The 12,323-nt window shown below is 52.2% G+C and overlaps 1 protein-coding gene across 2 annotated transcripts in view; it reads left to right on the plus strand.

The window, feature by feature from the left end:
* Positions 1-653: 653 nt before the first annotated feature.
* The window catches only part of KCNAB1 (potassium voltage-gated channel subfamily A member regulatory beta subunit 1), a 69,406-nt gene continuing 57,736 nt past the window's right edge, over positions 654-12,323 (plus strand). Inside the window, exon 1 of one of the 2 annotated variants that reach the window (XM_026854787.1) lies at positions 654-1,734. In XM_026854787.1, coding sequence (XP_026710588.1) covers positions 1,463-1,734 — 272 coding nt within the window. In that variant the 5' untranslated portion in view covers positions 654-1,462. Of the gene's footprint in view, positions 1,735-4,685; positions 5,094-12,323 lie in introns of those variants that run through there. The other variant, XM_026854789.1, reaches the window with a different exon arrangement.

Genomic DNA, 12,323 nt, shown 5'->3' on the forward strand with positions numbered 1-12,323 from the left:
ACCTTTTAGCGCCATCTCTGCTAAATGGGTCAGATAACACTAGTTTCTGTAGAAGTTTTGTAGGGCTTCTTTCCAAAGGGAATGGAACTGCTTTCTTAAAAAAAACACCTAAAAAGAGCTAAACTGGCAGAGGCTGCCCAGGTGGCTGGAGGGACCCTGGTCCCGGAGGGGTGACGGGAGCCGGGCTGGTCCCAACTGGCCGAGAGGGAGCCGGCAGCAGCCTGGGGGTGCCTGGAGGGGAGAGGGGAAGGTGCTGGATCCAACCCCCCCGGGAAGGCCACAGCTCCGGAGCTTCGAGCTGGACCTTGGGAAAAGGTTTTTCACCTTCCCAGAGGGCTGGCGAGTCTCCAGCCTTAGGGGTCTGTAAGACTTGGGTGAGAAAACTTATCCAGGGCTGGTGACAGACCTGCTGCAGGAGGGAGACGGGGCCAGAGACCTCCAGAGCTCCCTTTCCCTGCTCCCCTGAAGATCTCCATCCAGCCCTGATCCCTCTGCAGCTGCTTGCAGGTCGCCTCTCCCGGTGAGACGGACGTGTCCTCCGTGCAGGGCACGGGGAGGGGGGGTTACTCTTCTTTTTGATGCAATGGCTTTAAAATCCTGCTTTCCTCTTTGCCTGCCTCTCTCCAAACAAGGACATGTTTGTGCTCCTAAAGTGGCTGCTGTGATTAGTGCTGTAATCTCCATATCAGCTTTTACATTTCAAACCAGAGAGGGAAATTAATTCAGTTCTAGGATCCGCTCCTTTCATATATTTTTCCCCAAAACACCATTTGCTCAGCAAACAAATGAACGGGGAAAAGCCGTAACTTTGTTCTCGTCTTAAAGGCGATCAAATACCCCAATTTTTACAAATCCCTTGGAGGATGGAAGTTCTGCTGCATGGGGCGACCTGAAGAGCCGGAGCACTGCATGTGGGAGGAGGAGGAGGAGGAAGGATGGACGGGCTGGCTCAGCTCTAACACAGCCGGTTGGTGAGGACACCGATGCTCCAGGGCCGCATCCGTCGGGAATCGGCTGCGATTTGCTGGGCTGAGCCCACGTGGCTGCAGGTTTGGCATCGAGGGGAGCACACGCGTGACTTACGCTGGTTGGAGCCCTCCGGCGTTTACACCTTTAGTGAGCTGGACCCTTTTTTCCACTACTGTCCATCCAAACACCTTGTTTCATACGAGTCCAGTTTGGGTGCGCGGCGTCGCAGGTGTTTATACGTTGTTTTTTAAGAACCGTCCTCAATCGTTGCAAACCGAAGCGCGCTGGCAAGCAGAAGCTGCTACAGATGTTTCCATGAGAAGGTTGCAGCTCTTCTTTCTGGTTAAGCTCCGCAGGCACATATCTAATTACAGCTTTGTGGCCCGAGATAAGGTTATAGGGGAGGGAAGTGCGTGCTGAAAATCAGTTTAAATGATTTGAGGGCAGCGACTTAGTGCTGGGGTGCTGCCTTTGCACCGAGAGCGGACGCAACATGCTGGCGGCACGCACGGGGACCATGGGGGGTAAAAATGCTGAGGAAACGCTGAAGCTGAGGAAGCAGTCGGTGCTTTCCCTGGGGAGCAGGGAGAGAACTCTGAAGAGCTCCTCGGAAAGCGTGAAGGAGGGCCGGGCGCGGGCCGGCCAGCCGCAGCAGCGTGCCCGACGGCTGGCTCTGCTGCGGGAGCTGGAGATGAACTGGTACCTGCGGGTCTGCGAGCTCTCCCACGAGTACACCATCGCCTACACCACCGGCATGCCTCACAGGTACGTACCCCGCGCTCGCAGCAGCAGCCTGCGCTACAGGAAACGCTGCTGCTGGTGGTGAGGATGGCAGTAAGGACAGCAGAGAGCTTTAGGCTTTAATCTGACTTTTCTGATGATTCGTTTTATTTTTTTTTTTCCTGCACCCGATGGATGTGCATTAGAGCTGAAAATTCTGCAAACTTGTTTCTTAGTTTCCATAACTTCTTCGGTATAAACTACCTGTGGTTACCCAGCCTTATTTCTCATGAGCTGTTTTGTCCAAATGGCCGTAGTTTTGTTTGTATTTAGGTGAAAAGTTGCCGCTGTCGTGCAGGGGCTGTGTGCGTGACAGGAGAAAAGGGCCGGAGAGCCTCGGCTGGGTGCTGCTGGCCCCGGGTCCCCCTTCCCTCCCCGGACCCAGGCAGCGGCAAGCAAGCCACTGGGGAGGGGGAACCTGCAGCTGCTGAATCTCTAATTCCAACGATCTTAAATGTCACAGCTTCCAGAATCTGATCTTACTCCTTTAAAAAAAAGAAAAAAGTGAGGGGATATCGGTATTAGTGGAAATTAGACGTGCAACTCTCTAATCTCCTGCACTGAGTAAGAGCCTTAATGAAATAGGAACCGAAATACGAATTTCCTGGCGTTGCTGTCTCTGTCCTGCTGTCCCCAAACAGCACCAGCGTGGTGACCGGGCGGCCGCGGTCGCTCGGGGCAGTTTCGGGGGCTGGTGGAGGGAGGACGTGGGTTTCACTGCCGCAAGGGACCGGGCTGCTGCCGAGGGGGCTTCAGCATTTTGCCCAGCTCTCCACAGATGCATCAGTACCAGCGGGGATTTCATCTGGGAAGTCAGGGAAAATCTTCCCTAATCCCAGACGGGAGGGGGATGCCTGAGGTGCCTGGCACTAACTGAGATCTGACAGACACGCAGGGAGTAGAAATGAATCAAAATGTCATTAGAATAAAAATTAGAAACAGGATAACTGGAAGAAAAACAAGATAAAACTATGAGAGGAGGAGCGAGTAGTTACTAAGTGCAGAAATCTCTAATGAGCCCAGTGAAGGAAATACGAGGGGGTCTGTAGACTGACTGAGCAGTTTCTTGGGCACGGCGCTCGCGGGGCGCAGCAGCCCCTGCTCAGGCACCCGTGGTCTCACGCAGTGCTGTGCCAGCCAAGCGCCGGGGAGTCACTTCTGGGAAAACTCTTTCTAATGGTGCTGCTCCAAACAAGCCCCTAAAACTCCAGTGAAACTCTCGCATCTAAAAAATTCAGAAGAGCTTGTGGAAATATTTCTTTGCCATTGGTTCACCTCGCATTAGCGATGAGGAGAGAGCTGGAGCTGACAGAGATGAAGCAGAAGGGGGATTTATTTTGGGAGACGGGGAGAGTGAGTATAAGGAGTCCCAGCTGCAGCCCGTGCTCAGCTAAAGCCTCGCTGCAGACCTGTCCGTGGCACCTTCCGCAGAGATCACAGCTACAGCCCCCGCTGTGACACGGAGACAGGGATGGCTGCAGCCAGCGGCACGTCTCCCTCCATGCTGCAGAGTCGAGTTTGGAAACGTCTCCTGCACCCCACCGCTGGTGCTGCGGTTCGGTCACCGCCGGGGGAACGGGGTCCCCGTCTTCAGGCAGCTCTGTGTGGGGGTACCAGGGGGGTAGGACGGGACCCGCCCGCTGCCCCAGCCTGCGATGCTGGGGATATGAAGGTCCGTTAGTGCTCTCATGGCCTCGGGACAACAGTTGCAGAGAAAGAATGGCTGGGTAACGCACGTGGCCATGCCAAACGCCCCTCTGTGACATTGAATTATAATCTTTTAAAATATGTTCTAGGTTTGGGATCAGTCTTTGTTTATCTGCTTTGAAAGATTTAAGGATTAGTTGACTTCATGATACATCCATCACTTGATTATTTAACTTATTTTTCCAGTGTATTTGGGATTGAAATGACAGTCAGAAAATGACTTGATATTGAGAATGGAAGACCCTCAGAAATCTACCTCCGTGGTGTGTGTCGTACGCTGTCGGCATTTCTTCGCTGTGGGCTGGTGCTGGCCGGGGAAGGTCGCTGCCATCCCCCTGGGTGTTATCTTACCTGGAGGGTGCTGGATGCCCTCGGGTGGTGGCTTTGGTGACACAGTGAAACCTGTGCTCTTTCTCCCATCACCCCTCAGGGATGAAGATCCTGAGAACCAGAAACTTTTTGCTTGCTCTTTAGCAGCGGTGAAATAACTGTTGGTTGGTTTTGGGACGTTTATTTTGAGGCGTAGCGCTCAGACCTGTCCTCGCCTGGTGCACCGTGCCGGGAAGCAGCCGGTTCTGTGGAGCAGGAGGTTTCGTAGTGGCTGGTGGCATCTCAGGGGCTTTGCCCATCCATGCAGGGGCTCCTGCAGCAGCGAAAGCTGGTGCTTATTCCCTGCCCTGCCTCCAATGCCCGTAGCTCGTTCCTTTCTCAAGTATTTCCCTTGTCTGTCTGGTTTTATGTTATTTTTTTCCTCTCGGTGTTTGCCTGCTCCGTAGCCTTTGTTTTCTTATTAACTGACAAAGCCCCAGGAGGCTGCAGGTGCTGGGGATGTTCACAGACCAGGTAACCAGAGCTGTGAGAGTTCACAACGAACTATGAGAAAACAAAATGTTTTAATGACTTGCATAAGAGATGCTTGCAGTATTCATCAGCCCGACCTTAGGCCTGAAATAAGCCCTGTGAGAATATTTGTTTTACATTTGTCGGCCTTGGATTGCATCCCAAACAAATATTTCTCATTATCTAAATATAAGACCTGGGAAACAGGGTCGGTGCTCTATTCCCACTGGCAGTCCTTACCCCTTGGAGTACTTGACCATTATAGGTTTCAGGAGATGAACAAGATTGCTGATCTTGGCCAGAATCCATCCTGGGCATCGGTTAAAATGAGCCAGTTGCGATAATATAAAGAATGGCTGGGAGCAAAATAGTGCTCCATAGTCCTGTGGTCCTCGTGGGCAACACAACCCAGCTTAAACCGTCTTACACTGGTGGGGGTGTGATGGCTCCGGGCTCTGCTCCCCACACACTGTTGGGTGGAAGCTCCTGAAGTCCCCGCGCTCCGGCACCTGCTGGGCATCGAGGGCGTCTCTGCAGCCCCGCGTGTGGACCATGCACTTGTACAAGCCCTCCTGCGCAGACATCCCGCCCCACAAGCCCAGCCTGCAGAAGCCGAGCGAAGGGCTCCTCCTGAAAGGCCGAAAGCAAAGCGCGGCCCCCCGGGCCCGCCCGCCGGCCGAGCGCTGCCCGGTGAAGCCCAGCCCAGCCGCCGACCTGAAGCAGCTGGAGAAGTTCCTGCACCTCCATGGGCTGTCGCTGCACGAGACCGTCCGGGCCAAGACGGGGATGAAGTACAGGTACTGGCTGGGTGCTCGGTGCTGGGTACTCGGTGCTGGCTCTGGCGGCAAACAGCTAACACCACGGGAAATTTGACTGAGCGACCCGTGCGCACCTGCAGGCAGGCTTACAAAAAACCTGAACGCCTTCCCGGGTTTAGCAGATTTTCTTCTCTGACTTTCTGAGCAGGGTAAGAATTACCGCGACTTTGAGCAATGGTAATTGCGTGTGACCGAGTCTCGTAAAACTTTGATTTTTTTCCTTTGTAAGCTAAACTCAGTTAACTTCATTGTTTGTGCCCATCTACTGAACTGCCTCTTTCGGATTTGGGTAGAAGTATTTACTCTTTCCGGTGTTTTAATGAAAACTCATTTATTTATGTGCGTTATGGCTGGACAGCGGCGTGACGACATGGAGGACAGAGGTGTTCTGACTGTGGCTGGCGCTTTGATGCAATGTCTGTCCTCACTCTGCCCTAAAACTGAAGCAAAGGGACTGAAAGCCTGAGAACCAGAGTCTGGCTGAGTTCAGGCTGGGAAATAGATGTTCTGTGTGTGCGAAGGAGAGGGACCTCCTCCATGCAGGGAGCTGGGGCAGCCTGGGGACGGGGGGTGTAGGCTGTGGGACGACGACGTCCGTGTGCTCAGTCTCTCAGTTGTCATTTTGATTTGTTTCTGAAGAGGTCTATTTTAAAAGGATGACATCCCGTATGGGACGTAGATACATTCTCTGTGCTTCTAATAAAAGAAAATTTTCTTCAAAACATTTGCTTTCCCTAGAGATTGACTTTTGCCCAAGGCCAGTCTGAGCTTAAAATTGAAATAAGGCAACACGTTTATTATTTTTATGGAAACAGCGCAGTTGTGTCACAGCTTTAGCTGCTGGCTGGGGAAAATTGTTGTTTGGAGACACTGTCCAGGGGGGAGTGAGAGTGTGAAAAGTGTTTTTGAGCCAGCGGCAGGAGAAATGGCAAAGGGCTTTGTACCTCTGCTCTGCTGGCACCGAGGGAATCCTTGGAGCAACTTGGGGTTACACCTTGAAAGCTGACGGAAATGTGTAGAGGACTGAGCCCGCAGCGTTCAACTGATGAAAAGGGAAAATGTCCAAAGGCAGCGGGACGGCATCCCGGGGGCGCTGCGCTCAGAGCAGAGCTCTGACAGAAGCAACCCCTGGTGTCCCCCCCCTGCTCACCCGGGGGGACACCGGTGTGAGATTCTGACTAACTGGGCTTGTTGGATCTGGAAGCTTGCCTCCCTTCGAAGGAGAAATTCTTTTGCTCCGCTTCTGATGATCCTAATCCTACGAGGCAGTTGTGTTTGGAACGGTTGGTGTCGGTACACACACGAAAATTCCCATTTACCCAATTTCTCTGCTAATTCTGCGCTTTCTATGGTGTTGGTGCCCCCAGACATGGTTTAACACCTCCTGCGCCCTCGCTGAGAAGCACAAGTAACGTTGCAGTCACACAGCGTTCCCGCAAAGGGGTTCTGATCTGGTGTCTTAAGCTTCCTCCGCAGAAGATTATCCTGCGAACCGCCCTGATGTACAGACACCTCCCTGAGACTGAGTCTGGCTGCTGCTGAGTCGAAAACGCGTTGGCCAAAACTCAACAGCAACGTTCATCTCTGCTTGCTGCTGCACAGAAAACGTGCCCGGGCTGGAGGAGAGAACTTCTCTAGGGATGGATACCCCATCCCCAAACCTGCTGGAAACGGAGTTCTTAAGTCACAGAAAAATTTAATTAATGAGATGCTCTGGGACTGTGCAGAGGGAGTTGGTGTTGGCCTTGAGGCTTTGCCCAGCGCCATGGGCTGCGGTTGCATGCTCAGCTCCAGCACGGGCTCCGTGTCTGTCGCTTCATGCACCTTCTCTTTCTCGGCTTATAAAATGGAGTGGTCTTCATTCATCGGAGCCTTTAGTCATGACTAAAACAAAGCACACGTTTAATTTCTTTCGAAGCTGACGGATTCAAGCATATGCTCGATTTTAAGGATGTGCATTTGTCACGGCTGACAGGAAGAGCTGTAAAATATCGCCTTTCCCATCGATCGTACCCCGGAGGAGGGAGGCTCCTGCAGCAGAGGGCTGTGCGGAGGCTCTGCTGATTTTCTCTGGTTTTCCAGCAGTCATCACTTGCTGCGCTCTGTAGATTTTTGCTCTTCTAGCTTTAGAAGTACAGAGGCTCTTCTAGTTTTATTGAGAGCCCGAACATTTTCTTTTCCAGCTTGGTTTGTTTCACCTTCCAGACATGTCTTCAGCCCAAAAGACAGCCCAATAAAAGCATCTTTTTTAAAGAGGTATTTAACTATGCGTGGAAAGTAATGAATTGTTAACAAGAAACACTTAATATGCATAAGCTGGTTTATTTGTAGGATGATTAGTTCTTTTTCCTTTAATTGCTTTAGCGAATACAGCTTAGTTCAGCCTATTACTGAATAACTGGAAGTGCAGCAGCACATGATCTTTGTTTCTGATGACAATAGTACTTCTCTCAGACAAAACGCCGTTTGCAAAGCCAATCTGGTGTCTCATTATCCAACGGGGTGTTCATCGCATGGCTTCCTTCCATACACACTTTGCTGGAGTTTGAGCTCTTTTCAAACCGAATTATGGGGCTGGGTTTGTCTTCACGGCTGGGAAGCTGTGACTGTAAAACTTCTCAACGTTCTGCTCATGGATGGCTAAAATAGCATCTCTGCGCTCGGGCAGCTGCAGTTTGAGAGCCTGAAGGGGAAATATTATATGTACACGTTTGCAAAAGCACCCAGGCAACTTTTGCAAAACATTCTGCTGGCAAGTGTTACAGGTGGAAAGTATTTAGGGAGGTCACAGACTCCAGAGGCGCTGCTGGATTAACCCACACGGCAACCTTCGGAGCTGGGCGTGTGGTTTTCTTTTTGTATTTGATCTACTTTATATTTAGTTGAGGTTTGGTTTAAGGAGGGCGAGTTCTCCCTGCAGCACACAAGGGAACTCTCTTCACTTGGAGCGAGCCCTGCCCAGGCTTCCCACAGGAAACCTGCGGGAGCTCCTGCAGCCCGAGAAAGCGCTGGGATGCTCTGCCCCGTTCTGTTGCTTTTGTAGGTTAAGTTAATTAAAAACTTAAAATGTAGGGGTGCCGTGCTGAAGCTCTTGTACGAAGACCGGCCAGCAGATAGCCCTTTGCAGGATGTTTTCTGTTCTGGTTGCACTGGGAAATGCCGCCAGCGCAGAGCAAGCACTCGGCCGGTGCAGGAAGGAGTTGGGCCGCGGGGAGGAGAGGGCACCTGCACGTCCTCAGAGACAAAGTGATGGTAAAACTCGTCCTCACTCATTTTTTTTTTTTTCTTTTACCCCAAATCACTTCTGGCCTTGTCTGATGTGCGAGGAGAAGGACAAAGTGGCGGCTTGTGCTGGTGCACGGCAGGTGGAGGTGCTGGTGATAAAACGAGTGCTGTGACCAGATAGCTGGTATCTCTTGATTCTGGAAATTAAAAATACTTACTGTGGCTAAATACAGCAAGAGGAAACACCAGAGACCTCTGGGGACAAACCGATGGCCCAAGGGCTGTGATTTGTGTGTCTGATGTGGTGTGTGTCTTGCGTTGGTACAAGTCTGTCAGGAAAAGCAATAAGGGAGTGAAATATTCAGTCTGCAGGGCCAGAATGAATGTTATTGCTCATCTACATCCTTACTCACTGTCTAAGTATTACTAGAGATCAAATATGCTAAATTTACTGGAAAGGTTCTCCAGTTTGGTAACCTCTCCCAGACAGCTATGGCACGTGGGTGACAGGATCAGATCCTGAAATAGCACAAGGCTTTTGGTGAGTACCAGGATTTTGTGATGGCCACCCAAGGCACTGACCCGCATGGGCAAAAAGATAAAATACTCCTGCAGAAGAACTATTGCTGAAAAGTCCCCCGCGTCCCTCTTTACGTAGACAAAAAGGCGACCACCATTTCAGAAAATGTAACGTGCGTAACGGTAAAAGACCGGGTTTTATATAAATTTCTGGGGGCTGACATTTCGAATCCTGCAGCCTGCATGGGCCATCCCATTTCAAAGGCATGCGGTAAGCTGGGCTAGAGAAAGCAGAGAGCTCCGAGCGATGGGATTGTCCCTGCACTGGGTGATTAAACAGGCTTTCATCTGAGGAAAAGAGATGACTGGCAGGGATTACAGCAGATGTGTGTAAAATCAGGATCCGCCTGTAGCAAGTTACTTGCTGTCTCCCACAACAGAGGAGCTGGGGGGAATGCATATGAAATTTCTGGCCAACAGGTTTAAAACAGAGGAAATGCTTTCCCTGCCTTTTGTGATGAAATTGGGGAACTTGCTGCCGATTCTGAAGCTACGAAACATGTGCAAAACCTTGTTAGGTACCAGGCAAGTCCTTCAAAGGCTCTCAGACACAACGGGGTGGATTTAGCCTCTGTCACAGCAAATTGTTAAATGGCAGAAAGCTGAAACGCCGTACCAGGAAAGGTATAATCGTATAATCTTTTCCCAGGGCATCGTCTGCGCGGCTGCCCGGCTCTCGCTGGTACTGCCCTGCACAGGCTGGGCCCCGGGGTGGGGGGCTGAGCAGGCAGACCCCCCTCCTCAGCCCTTGCCCCTCCTTCAGGGGCCGTGTTTATACCCCTGCAGGTGCAGGGTGCTGGGAACGATCCCTCGGCCGTAGCTGCTTCTCCAAGCTCCCTTGGCCAGGCTCATTTCATGCACCGAAGCTTTAAAATATCTAATCTTTAGATGCCAAAATATATGAAAGCGCCTGATGGGGTCCTATAATCCTGCGCTGTAATCCCGTCCTAATCTGCTCAGTTAGGAGCACAGTTGCATTATATTTATTCGGATATATTTTACAGCGTTAATGTGTTCCCTATTTCCTGTGCAGATTGATCTATAGACCCGCATCCAGCTGTGTCCTCTTTTTATAATAATAGCCCGCATAATTTTTTTCATCAGTGCGTTGTTTTTTTATCTTTTTTCAGTCCGGTCAAACCGAACTGTCTGCTACCTAGTGCGGTGGCGACGGCAGATATTCCCATGTCTATCCTTTCCCCAGATGATACCAGTTTCCTCTTGCTCCTTGCTTTTGGTGTTATTTTTGTAGGGTTCCTGCCCACACTGTGCATGGACGGGGGAGGACAGGATGAAAACAGGGGATGTGCGTGGGCTGGGACGTGGCCAGGGTATCCGCATGTCTGTGTGGTGTTTGTAGCGTGGCATTTCCTCCCTGAAGTAAGAAATTCCCCCTTCCTGCTTGGGAAGGATGGTACCTACAGCCCGTGAGCCCCATTTCCCAGCTGGGTTTCAGCAGGAGGAGCTCTTTAGCTGCTCCTTGGATGCTGGCTCCCTGCTCCTGCTGCTTTCTGCTGGCTCTCACCCTGCCTGCCCACGCGTGAGCGCACACACGCGTGCACACACGCTTCCTTTCGCCGTGTAAGGTCCTCAACAGCCGGGTAAAAGCTCAGATCCCCCCTGCCAGCACTGCCAGGGTTACTCACACCTTCTGGCAGGAAGCCGTAGGTGGAAGAGAAAGCAAATTTTTGTCCTCCCAGTTCACCACCCCAGCGATAAATCCCCGCTCACCCTTCTCTGCGTGCGGAGCAGCAGCTCCTGCCAGGGCCGAGCAGGGACTTGCACGCTTGCTCCTGCTTTTCACGCACCTTCTGCTCCTGTCAAACTCCAGTTTGAGAGCCTGCCCTGCCAGATGCTGAATAAATCGCCAGCTCTGTGGGCAAGGTGCTGCCCGCTGAGCCCGCTCCCCGCTCCCCGCTGCGGCATCGGCAGCGCAGAACTGATCCAGCGTCTCTCCAGGGAGCTGACTTGGAAGTTTGGGATATTTATGGGTGTATTTACGTACAGGCTTGAAGTCTGCAGTCTGTGTGCCTGCCTGCCCTGGGATAAAACTCAGTCCATTCTGTCTTGGTTAAAACAGGTTTTATCCGGGAGTCTTTGGGCTGACTTTGGGATCTGCTGACGTTGCCCTGACACAAACCGCTGAACAGCAGGTCCGGGGGGGCTGAGTTTAGGAAAAGACCAGCTAAATCTCCGCTAGCTGTTGTCAGGGTCGCTGGTTTGTTTCAAAGCTCTGTCCTTCAGGAAATGATCATAAAGCCAGGCTCTGGCGAGGCTTCGAAGGGCTTGGCTTCAGTGCCGGGCTGAGGGCAGGTCTCTGTCGCCGGCCGTGGTGCGCTCCGGCAACGCTGAGTCAGCGCTTGGCATCGCAGGTGGCCGCGGCTCAGGTGGAACGAAAATGGATTTTGGTCTTCAACACAAATCCAACCACTGACGCAACTGCAGCTCTTCTGCTTTGCTTAATTGAAGTAAATAACCAAACGCGACGGCAGCTGCTCTCCCTCGCTGCCCCGTGTCCGTCCCTCCCACCGCAGGTCTCCCAGTATGAACAGAAAATGCTCTTTATCGGCCCCAGCAGCGCAGGGCTATGGCCCAGTCTGTGCTCAGAGTGCTCCCTTGGTTTTTCTTTCTTGGTTATTAATCCTAGTTTGTACACCAATAATTATTAATAGTGAGTTTTCATTGCATTCTGAGTTTGCAGGGCTTGAATGCTTGGGGTAATGTAAAGAGGAAACTTTCCTGGAAATGCAGTGCTTTGTCCAGCCTAGCAGATTCCAAAGGCAAAACATTTAGAATAAAAAAATGCCATTTTGAGACCTGGGGGTATCAGGAAGAATTTAGCGGAATGGGAACAAGTCTCCGAGAGGAGGCACAGCTGCAGCATGATTCCAACCAAGCCCAGTTTGCACAGGGAGCTGCCAGGCGCAGGCACCCCTCACTGTCGGGTTGCGGATCTCTCCTCTTGCTCCGAATTATTCCGGCATCAGGAGACGATTTGGGTTACGGTTGATGCCAGCCCTGAAGGAGAGGGGGCTGGGCTGGGAGTGCCTCTGTGGGGCTGCCCCACAGCACAGGCCCGACCAGCGGCCACTTCCCGGGACTGACCACAGTAAATAACGGGAAAAATAAATCAAACGTGGGGCAGAGCTGGAGCGCGTGCCCCGCACGGCGCTGCGGTGGGGATCTCCTGGGATCCTGCTCGTGGTGTTTCTCGATGTACAGAAAGGGATCTGAGCCCTGGGCTCGGCACTGGGGAGGCCGCCCCTTGATTCCTGGGTTCAGTTTTGTCCCCTCACCCCAAAAAGGCCATTGAGTGACTCGAGCGTGGCCAGAGAAGGGCAACGGAGCTGGGGCAGGGTCTGGAGCACAGGTCTGCTGGGGAGCGGCTGGGGGAACTGGGGGGGT

This window comes from Athene cunicularia, assembly GCF_003259725.1.
Source record: "Athene cunicularia isolate RWA chromosome 9 unlocalized genomic scaffold, athCun1 chr9_part1, whole genome shotgun sequence".
In the NCBI taxonomy this organism is placed as follows: Eukaryota; Metazoa; Chordata; class Aves; order Strigiformes; family Strigidae; genus Athene; species Athene cunicularia.